The sequence below is a fragment of the Glandiceps talaboti genome, chromosome 16 (genome assembly GCF_964340395.1).
Source record: "Glandiceps talaboti chromosome 16, keGlaTala1.1, whole genome shotgun sequence".
In the NCBI taxonomy this organism is placed as follows: Eukaryota; Metazoa; Hemichordata; class Enteropneusta; family Spengelidae; genus Glandiceps; species Glandiceps talaboti.
In genome coordinates, this window is record NC_135564.1 from 10,856,017 (window position 1) to 10,873,938 (window position 17,922).

General features: G+C 34.7%; 1 protein-coding gene across 5 annotated transcripts in view; it reads left to right on the top strand.

Annotated features, from left to right (window-relative positions):
* LOC144447788 (uncharacterized) overlaps positions 1–17,922 on the top strand; it is a 37,232-nt gene that overhangs the window by 9,781 nt on the left and 9,529 nt on the right. For 2 of the 5 annotated variants that reach the window (XM_078137870.1, XM_078137871.1), the window contains 4 exons: positions 11,227–11,294; positions 15,996–16,082; positions 16,854–16,997; positions 17,698–17,834. In XM_078137870.1, the coding sequence (XP_077993996.1) occupies positions 11,227–11,294; positions 15,996–16,082; positions 16,854–16,997; positions 17,698–17,834 (436 nt within the window). Of the gene's footprint in view, positions 1–9,112; positions 9,134–10,564; positions 10,849–11,226; positions 11,295–15,995; positions 16,083–16,853; positions 16,998–17,697; positions 17,835–17,922 lie in introns of those variants that run through there. The other 3 variants (XM_078137873.1, XM_078137874.1, XM_078137872.1) reach the window with 3 other exon arrangements.

Below are 17,922 nucleotides of genomic sequence, written 5' to 3' on the forward strand. Positions count from 1 at the left end.
AAAAAAGCTAGAAACATAGTTACCATATTTGTCAAATAGTGTTATCATTGTGTAGCTTACTCATCATTCACCATAGCGATAGAAATGACACCTAGCATGTAATAATGCATGAACCATACATCATGACAAAATACACAATTTCATGAGTACACATTATCACCAAAGTCACTGTCACCAATCAAAAACATCAATAAATGCTGTATGGGTTTTCCTTTTTTTTGATTGGACTTATTATAAAAATAATACCCTATTCACTGACTGAGGATATAGTATGTACTAATATTTACTGCATTTTATATATACGGGTCTAAAACCTTGTTGACGTATTCTGGTGCACGGTGTCGGCATGTATTAAGGTGTATCTTTTTTTTTTCTTTTTTTTTTACTTCTTTCAAATTCAAACTTCATCATCATGCATGTAGTTTTTCATCACAATGCATTGTATTCATAGTACTGTATGCTTCAAATAGGCCATCACCATATCATCACCATGATTATTAAAAAAAAATCATCAATATGTTCTGTCTCTGTTTTCTCTCTAAATGTCATTGGTAACGGTTTCTCTAGTGTAAAGCATGTTATGTGTTCGTACCCTTTCAATTACGTTTGTTGATTTTTCATTTTAAGTTCCTTTGATTTTCTCCAGCCAATACAGGACCCTAAGCCTCCCTCCCTGGTCAGCACAGTCTGTACGGCTGTGCCTCAGTCTGATGGTAATGCACTCTTCATAAGTGTTACACCAAACGTTGCCAGCAATAGTCACTCAAACTTGACTTTTTAAATGTTTCATGCATGCTAATGTGCGGTTATATTTTAAAACAAAGAATTTTTGTATATTAATTTGATTAATACCTACCTAATTGGCTATTCATCATAAAGTAGTCGTAGAGTTGGTATCTTAATCCTCCACATAGATTTGCCGTTTTAAATATTTTTATTTGTCAGTGTTGGATTCTTTTAATTGTATTGTTCCATAGCTCATCGCATGCACTGCAGTAGTGTTAATATAATACAGGCAGTAATACTTAAATGTTAGTCGTTTTATTTCTTCTTTGTTGTGCAAACTCTATAGCTTCTCTCTATGGTGCTTTTTATTTCTGTAAATAGCAAATAGCTTTGCAGTATTTGCTTTTAGTATTTATAGCTTGGTTTTGTGTGTGTCTTGATGTGCCATTTGCATAATTGATTATTTTTTTTCTTTTCATCATCTGTGTCATGTGTAATTGATTGTTGTGGTATTGATCAAAACCTTTTACTGTTGCACTGTAGCATGGCAACTTACCACTATTTGCCTCTCAAAAAGTCTATCACATTTCCCCCCAAGCAAAAAAGCACAAACAGATATTTTAAAAAAGTTTGTTAAAAGCAAGATATGTTGTGGTTATGTTGGCTGTGATCCATTGCAATAATTCCATAGTTTGTAAATTGTTTTCCAACATTTGCATTTACTAATATTTTGCACGGTAAATCTCTGCTTCAAGAAACACCAGAGTTGCTTTTTCCATAACCTACTAGTATTTTGAAGTTAACATCCCATAATACAAAAGTGGTAAAACCGATAAATGCTCTCTCAGTATATTTAAACTCTTCCTTTTTCTTGATGTAAATAACCTTTAGTTAATACATAGACCATGTAGGTGTTAGTAGATTTTCCATTATTTTATGGAAGTATAGTGTACATGTATATGTAAGTAGCGTCTGCACGAAGAGATTCCTAGCAGAGATGATAGCGTTGTGTGTTTTTTTTATGTCAATGTCTGTTTTCAATCTAACATTCCCAAGGCATCTGTGTGTGTGTATGTATATATTTGTATGTTCATTAACAAAACACTAACCATCCCACTAACCAATCAGATAGGATGTAAGGTTTGTCACTTTGTGGTGTTTTGTTGGCCATGCCAACCTCAGATTATAAATTAGAATGGTATAGAGTACCTAAGACTTTGTGAAGATGGTGAATGAAATAACGAATAACCTGAAGAAAAAAATATATGTACATACACATAAACATATACATGTACATGTATGTATATACTGTAGTGTTCACACATACTGACCTCATGATAGTCTGTTTAACAGGGTAAAAACTAGTCAGTAGTTTTGGAAACTTTTTGAGATGAGTTATGACTATCCAGATTTCATATATATATATATATATATATATATATATATATATATATATATATATATATATATATATATATATATATATATATATATATATATATATATATATATATATATACACACACACACACACACACACACACTAGTATATATATATTACACACACATATGTGTATATGATATATCGTTTATGTATATATATTTCATTATTTAGTTTATTTATTTTCATTATGATTGAATTCTTCTTATTGGTAGTAAAAGTGGTGGGCTTTACTCATTTTAAAAGCTAAAATTATAACAATGTAATTGTCTGTATGGGAGTCTTGTTTAAGATGTTTGGTTAAAGCCTTGGTACTGTTTTTGCTGTGCATGGGATAATTATTAATCTCTTTTTTGGCACATGATAAGTATGTGTATGCGTAGGTCAGCCCAGGGCAATAGTGTGTCAGACTTTGTTTACTACAGTTTGTGTTGTCATGCACCATGCTTACTGACTAGTTTATTTGTCAACTGAAGTAAACACAGGAGGCCTAACAGCTGTGCCTGACAAGAAAATTCATTTGTCCTGAAAGAAAGGGTTCAACATTCCTGAAATTCTTTTCATCAAATTTTGCTATTAAAAAGCTGTCTTTTTTGTACCATTACAAGCATGTCTTTGGAAAATAATTTTATTTGTCATTTTATCCAACAAGCAGTATTTGAAATTTTAATTTGTTTATAAAATATATTTATTTTTGCGTGAAAAAAAAATTAGTAATTGTTTTAAAAATGAAAATGTAAGACAAAAAAAAATATTACCATGGCTGCTGAGTTTTGTCTTGTATACTGGGCTTTGTTGTATAATTTACACATGCACTTATTAAAAGCTGTGTGTCCTGCTTGCTGTGTTGTGGCTAATGTTCCAATTAAATATCATCATACACATATTTTCACACGTTAACGGAAAAGTTAAGCTTTTGAAGATTAAAATATTCCTTTCTGTTATTATTTCAGTTACTTTCAGCTTCTACGTCATGTATTTTGAGAGTGGTGTACGTGTCATGGCTGTACTTAGTAAATTGTGATGATGATGATGATGATGATGATTTACATGTTTTGGTACAAATCATTTTAAAATGTTGTCAAGGCAGTATAGATGGTTCTCTCTCTCTCTCTCTCTAAATTGTGTGTGGTACCTTGCAGTGCATGTCTCTGTATGCATGAGTTGTGGAGGGTTAATATAAGTACTCGATGAGAATTTATTCACTGTGTTGCTTAGCTTTATTGTGTATGTGTGTTATGCCAAGTCAGTTTGTGTTAATACCCATCAGTAATTTCATTAGACAATGAATATGTGTACACCTTATAAGGGCCATCCATAGACATTGGAGAGGGGGTCCCACAGTCTGTTGTCCATATTTTTGTGATAAAACCGCATGTCCATTGGTCAGTCTCCCATGATAAAACCACAATTCCATTGGTCATAATTAAGTCCATTGGTCAGTCTCCTTTGATAAAACCACAAGTCCATTGGTCATAATTAAGTCCATTTGGTCAGTCAGTCTCCCATTATGAACTCACAAATTCATTGGTCATAAGCCCATTGCCAATCTTCCATGACAAAAACCACAATTCCATTTAGTCAGTAAGTCTTCATTGATAAAGCCACAAATCCATGTTATTTGCATAACAACCATAATCCAGTTGAAACTAAACACCTAAATGTATACAAAGTAAACTTAATTCATTTAAAAACAAAGAGAAGTCACACAACAATTTTATAAAAAAAATATTAGTAAACAAAGAGAAGTCACACGCAACAATTCTATTAAAAAAATATTAGTAGTGTGAATGATAGCCATAACGTCAAGAATATACCATGATTCACCAGTTCGATCCATGAAGGAGAAAGACTCTTATATCATATTAAGTTAGTAGTGTTTAATCTGTAAGCCATGGAGCCTGAAACCCAACCCAGCCATTTCAGAATATCTCTCATCCAACAAAGACGGCATGAATTTTCCAGACAAGTGTTATATTTGGCCTCAGTCCAACCACATGATCCAACCCCAACATTGTATGCTGTATAGAATTAATCAATATATAGAACCTTGGGTCCCTGGGGTGGATAACTGATACCCTGATAACAAAATTAGAAAATTATGTATAGAATTTAGGTAAAATGTTGACTGGGTAGTGATGGTTTGAGAGCTGGTACTTTAAAGACAGTGATTAATAGAAAGTAGTTTATAGATATATTAGTACAGTTATCATTTCTAGTTGATACTTGAGTGGAAAGAATTTGAAATAGTCATTGTAATTGCACACTTCTTCATTTCACTGTCAGATTTGAATAGTGGTGTGTTTCCTTTCACTTTGATATGAACAACCTGCACAGTAAGTGTTTGTAATGTCATCTGCTGTTTGTGTCCAGAAATATTAGTGAATAGAAAATCTAAAGTAAGTGCGTTCTAATGATGTAAGGTGATAACTATATTGAATAGTAAAAAAAAACCATGACAGCCAAGTATTGTGAAACTTTCTATTTAATTACAGTGTTATTATGGTGTTGTGTATGGCCGATGGCATAAGAGGCCTAATAGTCTGGTTTAAGGGAATCATTAAATGTGTAGGATAAAGCAAAGATTTGGGATCAGACTCCCCAAGGTCTGTGGTTAAAGCAATTATTGTATAGTGAGAACATGTAGAGGTAGTCATTTCAAGAATTTGAAAACCTAACAAGGTATTGTAATGGTAACAAAGCAAGGTGACTGTTTGTTTACACAGTACCTACATGCTTACAGTGAGGTTGACAACAAAAGAAGTCACTATGGTTACCTGTTGAAAACACTCTAATACATAAATGTGTACAACTCATGTCAGATTTGAATTATTATTCAGATTGTGTTACTGTAGCGATGATGATCACTGCACCACTGGAGTAAATTGTTATTAAGGTCATGTCAGGAATAGAAATGAACAGGAGGGCCAGAACCCTGTAAAACCATAAAACACATGAGCCACACACAGACACCCCCAACCCCACATACATACATACATACATACATACATACATACATACATACATACATACATACATACATACATACATACATACCTATATACATACATACATACATACATACATACATACATACATACATACATACATACATACATACATACATACATACACACACACACACACACATATAAATAAATGCAGAATTAGTGCAGTACATAAGTACATACAGTAACAAGGTACCAAAAAGGGAATAAATAAGGCTATTTAAAAGAACTTTAATTTTCAAAACATCAAATATGTAATATCCTGCTTTAAAAGGCCTTCCTTTGTCACATCTCTCGTTGATGTTGTGCCAGTGTAGTTAACCAGTGGACAGGAATATATGGATGTGTTGCTATAGGAGTTTTCAATTATGTCTTTAATGACTTCCTTGTTTGCAATGAGCAGATGCACTAATTATGGGAACAAAACAACTTACATAGAATCATTTCCTTATGTGTAGGAACTATTCAGAGATAACATTGTAAGCCATTGTTGTAGATGTTGTATGTGGCAGGTGCAAAAAAAATGACATACAGCATACCACAATGGTGAAGCTACTACAATAATTTCTTAGTCTTTCATTAGCATAGGTTAACAGGTGGGATTTTAGTGACAATGTTAAAAATACTGCAATAATCTTAAAGGCCAGGCTTTCAATGCCTAGTTCTCGCATTAGTGGTATTTATTATTCGTTTATTTAATTAACTTTGACAATAGTCAGATAGTCCACACAGATGACGAACACCTATACGTGAACCCCAAGTATCTTATCACTGTGGCATAGGATCATTGTATTGTTCCGTGCCAATTTATCTATACCTCGACCAAACAACTGTTTTTTCATGCCTTTTAATCCTAGTCTGAACTTTGCCTTTTAGGCAAAATCTTTATATTTTATTTTATAAATAATTTATATTTGCAATGTTAAAAAATTTATGTGATTTGAAAAATGATTGCTGAAACTAACTCTGTTGATGGAAATACTGGTGTAAATTCTAATCTAATCTATTACCAACTTCACTGGGGTCAACTAGGAACAAAAGCCTGGATGTTAATTTTCTTGACTTTTAACTAAACCTACCCAGAAGTGGCATAATTTCTTTTGTTCACTGTCCATTATTTAGTTTACAGTGAGTGAACATGATTACTTCTGAATCAACAAAAATTTAAGTTCACCTCTGTGCAGTATTTAAATATTGATTAATACCATGTAGCACTTGGAAAAAAGGGAAGAGATTCAATGACAGGTTATTGAATTTGTGTTCTCTTATCATTGAAGCAATAAGGATTACATAGGATCATTCTTTTGTTCTCAACCAACTTCTGGGATTTGAGCATGCATTGCAAAGGGCGTTCATGAACACACAGGGCACAGGCTAGAACAATGAATGCATTGTGTTAGATTTTCAGTCAGTCACCATTTTGCTTTTCGGTCTCCATATCCTGTATGTCTTAAATTTCAGTGTACTAATAATAATGTCAAATGCCCGTACACGCAAACCATATGCTAGGTGTTGAATTATTGAGAGCCCAACCTACTAATTCATTTATGCTCTGAACATCTCTAAAATATTCAGTGCATCCATAGAAAAATTAGTGATTGAAGGTATTCAGATAAGGACCAACAAAATCTGGATAGGCCTAGTGTAAGGATCAGGCAAAACAGACTGTGGATAGAACAAGGACCAGAACAACAGATCTTGGATAGACCTAGTGCAATTAAGTAACCGCAAAAACAGACTTTTTGTAAGGTCCAGGATGATAGAACTTGGATAGACCTAATGTAAGTGACCACCTACTGCAGGTAACCACAAAAACAGACTTTTTGTAAGGTCCATGATGATAGAACTTGGATAGACCTAATGTAAGTGACCACCTACTGCAGGTAACCACAAAAACAGACTTTTTGTAAGGTCCATGATGATAGAACTTGGATAGACCTAATGTAAGTGACCACCTACTGCAGGTAACCACAAAAACAGACTTTTTGTAAGGTCCAGGATGATAGAACTTTGATAGACCTAATGTAAGTGACCACCTACTGCAGGTAACCACAAAAACAGACTTTTTGTAAGGTCCAGGATGATAGAACTTGGATAGACCTAATGTAAGTGACCACCTACTGCAGGTAACCACAAAAACAGACTTTTTGTAAGGTCCAGGATGATAGAACTTGGATAGACCTAATGTAAGTGACCTACTGCAGGTAGCCACAAAAACAGACTTTTTGTAAGGTCCATGATGATAGAACTTGGATAGACCTAATGTAAGTGACCTACTGCAGGTAACCACAAAAACAGACTTTTTGTAAGGTCCAGGATGATAGAACTTGGATAGACCTAATGTAAGTGACCACCTACTGCAGGTAACCACAAAAACAGACTTTTTGTAAGGTCCAGGATGATAGAACTTTGATAGACCTAATGTAAATCAACCAGAATAGTCCCAAGTTGAAGAAGGCAAGAAAATGTCTTTGTGGCATTTTCCTATGTAATAGATAGGCTTAGTGTTGAAAACCAGGAAAGCTGCCCTTTGATGGGCTTTTTACCTGAAAAGGGCTAGGAAAACTACTGACTGTGTGATACAGGTTAATTCTTGTTACGTAATTTGGTGTAGAGGATGGTTAGTTGTAGGGAAAATAAAGGAGGCTAAGAGGAGAATAACTGTTATAAAGAGATGTAATGAATTGTGAATTGGAAGGAAAGCAAAAGAAGATTACAAAGTGACGAGTATGTATGCAAAGAAGCAAGGCCAGACAATGACATGTAATAGGGGTAATGAATAAAGATGACAAAAATAATGACATGTGACCACATTTAGAGACATTGTGTTGCTTTGTAAGACTTGCTTAATTGTTTCTAGTTGATTCTCTTTTGAAAAGCTTTTCTTAATGATTCAGGGAAACATTGGTTTGTTAGTCGAAGTAAAAGTGAATTAGTTTTGGGTATAGTTTGAGATTGAAGAGATCACACTAATGTGTAAGTGCATGTATAAAACAACCAGGAAAACAGAGCTAAAGTATGGGACGATTGCACAGTGTCACACAAGCTCAATATTATGAACTTCATTCATTTAGTGAGGGAGAGGTCTGGTGTCAATGCAATTGCTGAACTTCATTTTCACACTTCTGACTAAATTTTGAAAACTTTCATGCCTTCAATAATAGGCAGGGGTAGGACGTAAGGGGTTTTGTCCTAAATAAATGAAGTTCATTTATTGAGCTTGTGTGACATGCAATCATCCTTAAGTTGTTATTGTTGTATGTTGACCAAAGCCAGAACTACGCAGTACTGTAATTATAGATTGCACAGCTAAACGCTTGGCTATAAATTTGCATATACAGACATACATAAATATGCATAAATTAATTGAACTGCTAATTATTGTCATATCTCGAATTGAGTTTTGCAAGTACAGAAGCTTCCATACCAGTATCTTTATATATTTTCCTATATTAATATTGGAATAACAATGGATTATTTCTGATGGTACATGTATTGTGACATAACTATTGTGGTCTTGTTTGAATTGATTGTTGTATTATTAGTATACCACCAATGGATGTATTCTGCCAAGTCAGGATTAATGTGATTGTACAGCTGTTTATAAATATGAACAGGTGTTATTTATTTTGTGTGTGTGTGTGTGTGTGTGCAGTGTTGGTAGGTCATTTCATCTCTGGTATTCTGCCCAATCATAATTACTATGAGTGTACAGCCATGTATAAATATGAACAGGTGTGTGTGTGTGTGTGTACGTACATGTACATGCGTGGTAATTTCTTCTGCACTGTTATACATGTATACCAAGTATGGTTACAGATCAAGGTTGCTATATTTACCTATATATAATGTGTGCTAAGTAAGATTTCATGTACATATATTATACTAAAGCTAGTAACACAATTGTGTGGTTTCTGTCTGCAGATGTTGGCAACAAACCTTCCCACCACAGTGGATGGTATTTGAATTACAATATTTTCAGTGTATTATTTTACAACATATAAACAGCACGCTTGTCGTTAAACTTCATTTTCTCAGACTCCTTTTTCTCTATGACAATCTCATTTCCATAGTGTCTCACAAGACCATAAGCTCAAAGATAAATTAATATGCACTGGAGTTTTGAAACTGTTGATGAGAGAGTTGTATAGCGTTGAATGTTGCCATAACTGTAGCACCATGTTTGAATACTAATTTTAAAAAAATACCCTTGTGTAGTTGTATTTAGAGTAATCCATGTGTTGTATGGGCTAAGTGGTTGTGTCCCTGTAATAATTGTATGGTGACCCATTCTTAATGCTAACACTTTATTTGTTTTCTATCATTTTCAACCTCATAATTTATTTTTTTTTCGGTTTATTTTTATTTAAAGTTAAACATTCTCATTTGCTGATTTGAACTATGTATATAGACTAATCTCAAAGTGCTGTGTTGTGTTATCTAACCAAGATATTAATCTGTTCAAATCCATGTGTACATAAACCTGCATGTAAATACTAGTGTTTTTATGCATAGAATTCTTCAGTAGTAAGTTGTTACAAGGCTGGGTTTTTTTGTTAAATTTTCAATGGCTGGTTTGTGAGAGTGCATTTGTGTGTGGATGAGATATATATTATATATATAACTGTGTATATGCATTGTATTGGGTTATGGATCCAAAGCTGTATCAGCTTTGATCCACATTGGTTGTAGAGTTTTGTCACTGACTCCCCAATTTCATGGGGAAGAATCGTTGCAAATCTTTTCTTGTATCTTGACTGAAATACCATGTGTGCATTTGTGTGTCCAAGGGTGCTTGTAGTTGGGTGTGCGTGTATCACTGTCCATTGCCTGCTACATAGTGTTTTAATGATGCAAAGCTTTCAGCACTGTCTTTGACGCCAGCGCTTTCTGTAGGATGTGAAACTAAAACTAAAACTAAAGGAAATTCCAAACAATGATATGGTGTTCGCAGAATTTCACCAGATATACATACATGTATGTTTCCTGTATGACACAATAGTCACATTATTACAGTAACGAAAAAAGGAATTAGATTTTATTGTTAATCGAAATTCCGAACTGAAAGATACAATATTTTCACTTTGTCACCGGCTGTACATACAAATATGTTTCTCATATGATTGAAAGTCACATTGTTGAGAAGTAATAAAATATGATTTATATTTCGACATTAGTTCAATTTACCTCCACGTATGATCACAATATTGATCCATGTAATACATTCATACAGAAGCACTGGTTTCAAGTGACTGTTCTCGGACACTTTGTAGCAACAGAGAAGCGATTGGAAAAAAACCGCACATCAATGGCAGTGGGACGCACATGGGGCATATAACCACTTGGTGTTTGTACATGTAATGATGAATTTTGTAGATTTTGAGTTTGAATCAGTATTAACCCCATCTCATTAGTACATGTCATCATGACTGCCTGGCTAGCTTACTAGTACTAGCATGGTCTGTAAATTCTTCCTCTTATCCCTCACTCACTCTCTCTCTATCTATCTTCAACATTCTCCTTGCATGGCTTCTTAGCGGGCAGACAAACAAAGTCCATAAAATCACTAAGGATAAGACCAAAAATTTGGCGATAATTGACACAAGATCAATACCATTTTGTTGCTTCTTTTCTTTTTTCAGAGTGACAGAGCCAGATATTTATAATATGAGGGTAAATGGAAAACACTTTTTCTCTCGTTATCAAAAAATAACCTACACTTCGTAGGGGAAAAAAACCAACTCATAACTCTCCTTGACTGTCATGTTGCTGTATTTTTGTGTAAAGCTAACTGTCATCTGTTGTCATAATTTTTTTTCCTTATCTGCCTAATTTCCCTTGGTTCACACCCTTACGTCCTTCAAACCTCATGCCTGTCACTGATGTGTGTTGGTTTATTTTTCATTTCTCCACAGATGCCTGTGGGACCAGGCCTATAAGTGGTATATAATAGGTTGCACTATTGTAGTAGTCATCATTGAAATCATTGACAATGTTGTCACTTTTCTAGTCAGCATTGCTAAATGTTCTACTGATTTGGTTGTTTTCTAGGACGGACAGATCCTATTCCTATCATTCTCAAAGAAGATGTCATGGGTATGGGTCGAATGGAAATGGAGGTATGTGACAAACACAAAGTCTTTACTGTGACTGTCATTTGAGGTAGCAGAATGTAGGTATTTTAGAAATCAGAGACACTTAGTGTAGTAGAGAATATTGACATTTGACTGCCATTTGGTGTAGTAGAGAATATTGACACTTGACTGTCATTGGGTGTAGTAGAGAGTGTTGACACTTGACTGTCATTTGGTGTAGTAGAGAGTGTTGACACTTGACTGTCATTTGGTGTAGTAGAGAGAGTTGACACTTGACTGTCATTTGGTGTAGTAGAGAGAGTTGACACTTGACTGTCATTTGGTGTAGTAGAGAATATTGACACTTGACTGTCATTTGGTGTAGTAGAGAGTGTTGACACTTGACTATCATTTGGTGTAGTAGAGAGTTGACTCTTGACTGTCATTTGGTGTAGTAGAGAGTTGACACTTGACTGTCATTGGGTGTAGTAGAGAGTGTTGACACTTGACTGTCATTTGGTGTAGTAGAGAGTATTGACACTTGACTGTCATTTGGTGTAGTAGAGAATATTGACACTTGACTGTCATTTGGTGTAGTAGAGAGTGTTGACACTTGACTGTCATTTGGTGTAGTAGAGAGTGTTGACACTTGACTGTCATTTGGTGTAGTAGAGAGTGTTGACACTTGACTGTCATTTGGTGTAGTAGAGAATGTTGACACTTGACTGTCATTTGGTGTAGTAGAGAATATTGACACTTGACTGTCATTTGGTGTAGTAGAGAGTGTTGACACTTGACTGTCATTCGGTGTATTGGAGAATGTAGACACTTGACTGTCATGATTTGGTGTAGTAGAGTGTTAGTACTTGACTGTCACTTCATTATCATGGCCTGTTACCAATGCTGTGACTTATTTCTCATTTACAAAATGTTCCAGAATGGCATTTAATAATCATATCACCAACTAGACAACTTTGTCTCACAACAAATCTGACATAGTATGATGAAAGCTCATCTGTGCAAAAGCTCAGTCTAAGTTAATGGATTTAACTTCGTTTTGCACCGAAATTTAATTAACTTACCAAGATGAGAATCTGGGACAATTGTTTGAAGTCACGCATGCATCATGACTTCAGAAAATACTGACGAAGCCATGGTGGATACCTGGCGAAAGCTTTGGTAAGCTAATTGAATTTTGGTGCAATATGAAGTTAAACCCATTAACTTAAATCTGACATGAATTGAGTTCAATATAATTTCCCTCATATATCTTATCTCTAACCATTCACTGATCTCAAATGAATAAAAACTGAATTTCAAAAACATGGATTGGCTGGAATCCATACTGATGAGGGATTCGGAAATTGAAATTGAAAATCCCCAATTGCCTGGATTCCCAGCTAAGATGTGAATTGAGTTACCAATTACACAGGAAATTATTTGGATCTCAACCCAGTAGATATTTGGAAGCGAAGGGTGCAATTAACTATATAAGAAATGTGTTGATCTCCCTATCAATTATTGAACAAGACAGATGATGTTCATATCAATCCAGTCGTTATGTATACGACTATCCATTTCAGAAATGACTGCCAAACAGTATAATTATCGTCCTCTAATAAATTCAATGACCTTTGTAAGATAGCACTGTATTAATGATGAAAGTATTCAATGTATATGTGTATCCTCATCAATTATGTACCCTAATCTTTTGTTGCCATGGTAACTAATATATTGGTTATGTTCTAAATGTCATGCCATGCATCGGAATTGATTTGTTCCCTTCTGTCGCTTTGAATATTCAATCTGTACTCGATTTAATAACATCAGAGGATTATGTACGTATTTTTTTAATTATAAACTCGATACCGGTGGTATTCAGTCAACTTACATGTAGAGACATGTTGCATTTGACACAAACGTAGAGCTTTCCAGCAAACAAATATACATTTATTTGTGCATATGGTGTTGTTAGTACTGTAACAACAAATGCCAGTGAGGACAATATGGTTGTTGAATTCCAGCCCAAGGGTTGGTACTCTCTATATCTACCAACATTTTCAGCCAAATTTTATGATAGATTACCAGCCTATGGTCAGACAAAACATCTGATATTGTGAGTGCGTATGTGTTGTTATGTTTAATATATACGTCTAACCACTCATGCTAAGGTAATGGATTTAACTTTGTATTGCACTCTTCAAAAAACTCTGATGAAGCCATGGTGGATACCTGGCGAAAGCTTTGGTGAGCTAATTGTAAATATGGTGCAATACAAAGTTAAATCCATTAACTTAGTCGGAACTTTCACACAGATGAGCTTTCATCAAACCACTCATTCTGACTAGTGTGGAGTGAGTTTGCCTCACTGTTTAACACAGGCTAGAGGCTGTTCACTGCTTGGAATCCTCCATGTCTAGAGATGAACATTTCAAATTCAAACAAACATTTGAACCATTTTAGTGATCATCCTACAAAAACGATTTTACTTAAAATGGAATCTGTTGTGTACCCCAAATTATAATATTTCTAAGAATTGTTGTCAAATTGAGAGAAATGGAAGAATTTTAGCTATAGTAAATACATGGTGCCATTTGAAAGTGTTTAACTTAAATAAAAGAGATTTTTCCTCACCACATACTGGCTTTATGTTCAAAGAAATACATTACTACTACATATTGATTTGAAATTGATTGTGCTGTGTGAAACAATTTTAAATTTTGGCCAATTAAGTTAGAAGGTGGGGGTTGGGGTCTCAGGCATAACTATAAGAATTTAATGTTTTTTATTCTACATTGAACTATTGATCTCGCTCCTAGCTATAAGTTTTTAACAAGTATACACACTGACAAATCTGTCAATATTATGTAATGAGTGATGGATGTAACATAAAAACTAAAAGTCACCACATGTGATGCATGTATAGTAAATTAGCATAGGTCAGTTGTGGAAATAGCTAGAGCTTCATTGTTCCACACTGTATACATTACAGTGTAAGTACATTAGACATGAGTTTATGCACATCTGTGGCCATAATTGTCTTCACAGTTTGTGTTAATGTTGACCACTTTTGTCATTGATAGATTGAGCAGCCGGTGAGCAATAGCTATCTGCTCACTAACAGTTGACTATTGTCTACCACAAAGGAACTTAGTTTACAGGGTCATAAACGCTAGACAATAGTCATGGCACGTAGTTGTAAAACTACTACAACATCGTAATGTCTTTTTTTTGTTTGTCCCTCTATCATTGTGACCAACTTGTCTTTCAAAATTAATTGTGTTGTACTGCCATCAAAGTTCAACATCATAAGGTCTTCATTTATTAGTCTCCCTATCATTGTGATCAAAGTGAATTTTGGGATTCATTCTATGTTGTACTTCACACTTCGTTAAAGTTCAACATTTTGAATGTCTTTATATGTTGGTCCCTCTATCATTTATGACAAAACTGAGGGATCGTTTAGCTTTCAAAATTGATTCTGTGTTGTACTCCATCAAAGTTCAACATCATAAAGTCTTCATTTGTTATACCGTAGATGTTGGAGAATTGAGTCTAATGTCTGTGCTTATACATGTACCTGTCATCTATAGCTAATACCACCATTCTCTATTTCAAGACTTGATTCTATGTGACACACCATCTAAATATCACAATGTCATCATTTGTTAGTCCCTCAACTACTGTAACCAAACTGAAAGGGTCACTTGTCTTTTGTGTGATAGTGTTGTATGCCATTCAATGTCACATCTTCATAGACATTGGAAGAAGTATCGGACATGCATCTATGATTTTACCAAACTTGAGTACGTCTTTCATCTAAATCTCCATGATGCTCTTAGTATGATGACCAAAACTAACGATCATTTGTCTGTATCTGTATCTGTATCTGTATCTGTATCGTAGATGTACAAGTACCAATACTGGTTGTCGCGTACGTAGTCAAGGGTCGCGTGTGGGGCAATACCATCAAAGTTTCAAGACTTGTACACCATCAAAATATCATACATGTACTATCTTCATTTGTTACACAAACCACAGCCCCTTTATCATCGTGACCAAACTGAAAGGTCACTTGTCTTATAAATAATTCTATATCATCCCCCAATAAATATTTGATGATAGGTTACTCAGGTATTCATAAAGCACTGCTGCTTTTCCTTGATGTCTGAACAATATGAAAAATATCCCTGATTTACACTTCTATAAAATACCAAAGGGACAATGCTCTTCAGAAACAGTACACTCCAATTTGAGCGAGGGCGCTGTACTCTCTATTTCCTGTTTGCAGTCTAGTCTTTCAATTTTAGGACTTATTTTTTGATAATAAGTGGTGATAACTCCTTTCCATTAGTAATGTGTTACAGTGTAAGATGGAATTAATGGCTTTAATGACTATTGAAAACTACGATAGTGCCATAGTAACCTGTTTTATAGTAAATTATACCAATATTTACTCACATAAAAATTAGAATGATGACATGTTAATAAAACTGTCCATGTAGTTATTATAGTTATGCATATATTTTTGTGTGGAAAACTTGGAGAAGTATGAAAATAATTTGTCGTACGTTTCTTCCACAAAAGCTATGTTTTGATTTATAAAGTAAGCTATTCATCATCGCTGCAAAAGATGTCATCACCCTTTCTGTCACATTATATATATGTTTAATTTTGTCATTGATCACTGGATTGTGGCATGAGTTTGGGGTGATTTGCTCAATTTTCATATTTCTATTTTAATAGCTCGAACAAGCTGAAGAAGCTACAGAAAAGAGAAGGACATTGGAGGTTGAGAAGGAGGAAACTGAAGAACTACGGCAGAAATACAAGGTAACATATCATTGCTACTTAATTTTAGAAATCAGATTTGCACCTTTTTCCCCCCTTAAGATGACCTCCCATGTGGGGTCAAAATGTAGGTAATAAAGTATTAACGCAAAATAAAGTACTTGTCCACTTGTTTATCAAACCAAATTTTACATATTCTCAAGTCCAAATACATGTTGGCTCATCATTGTGGTTGAAGTGACTTGTTTTCGCAACATCTGTTAGTACTGAAAATGGCTCATTTGTTATAATTTTCTTTTTTGAAAAATAATGCAAACCCAATTATAGATTTTGAAATGTAGTTCATCAATACACAAAGTGATATGATAACTACCAACAGAAGACAACTGATAACACAGTTCTTGTCTTCGTGATAACAATGACACTGGGTGATAAGAATTCAATTTACACAGCTGTTTCAGAAAACCAAAGAAGTCAAATATGTAAAGCAGCTTTGGGATGCTGGTGGTGTTTTACTGTATTGCAAATTATATTGTGGAAGGAGCTAGTATAATATATTTGTTGACATCAATTACAGCTCGATTTAAGAAGTCTATTAGGAATAAAGTTACCTTTTTGAAGTCTGGTATTAAATGAGTATACCTTTCATCTCAATCTCTCGGACATCTGTAGCATAATTATACTAAGCTGTCTGGTCTAAATTAGACATAGAAGTATAGAATATGTAAAACTGACCATGAATGAATCATAATCTAAATAAATGCCTGTCACAGTTTGGAAATTCAAGTCATGTTTGTATGTTTACTTTACTAGGAGAATGCTGAGAGAGAGAAATCCATTGACGAAGCATTAGCAGACCTGAAAGCTAATTTCTACTGTGATTTATGTGATAAGCAGTACTACAAACACACAGAGTTTGACAATCACATCAACTCTTATGATCATGCACATAAACAGGTTAGTGCAATAGCAAGAACCATTATCATTTGCTGATTTAGAAATTACTGTGATCAGACTGTTGTTCAATCAGTAGTGGACAATTAAAACTGGCTTTGAAGGGGCTGAAATGTCTTCTTAAATCTACAATGGTTGTTGTTTTGTAAGACGCCAACATTGGTTGTAGGAATAGGTTCAAACTGTTTGGTTTGTGTGTGTGTGTGTGTGTGTGTGCGCGCGCGCGCATGCTCACGCGTGTGTGCAGGCAGGGCTGTAGCTAATTTTATAAGTAGCAGGTAAAGTTGTAAAAGTAGGTGGTAATAACTATGAGGGAGACCCATGAACCTGCCAAATGATGGGTATAGAGTGAAAAAAAAAGAATTTTTAAACACATATTCCTTAAAAGTTAGCCGGAAAGAAATTGCAAAGTAGCTGGTTGTTTTTGCCAGCTGTCGACCTTTCCCTGGTTTATACACACCTATTTCACAGTTACTCTTACAAATATGTAGTCTGACTGAATATTGGAATGCCTTGAAGTGCCATAGGAATGTGGTCTATTTGTGTGCTTGGTACTACCCTGGCTGGAACTACCAGGGGTGATGGCTATGTTTTCTCAAAAAACATGCTGACTAATCATATTTCTCAGTATTTGAAATTAATTTGTAATGTTTATAATAGTGTCAACTATTTCTACAATATCTCTCAAAATTTGTCTTTGCAGAGGTTAAAAGATCTGAAACAGCGAGAATTTGTACGCACTGTTGGTTCCAAATGGAAGAAAGAAGAAAAGAAACGAGAGAAGGAATTAAAGCGTCTTCATGAACTTGCTGACCTGCGGGCACAGGCAGCTGAAGTTAGGTAAGTCATCAACTTAGTATGGTGCAATATATCCAATCCAATCAAATTGATTTTGTGGTTCGCACCCAAAAATCAGCACCCTAGTGAA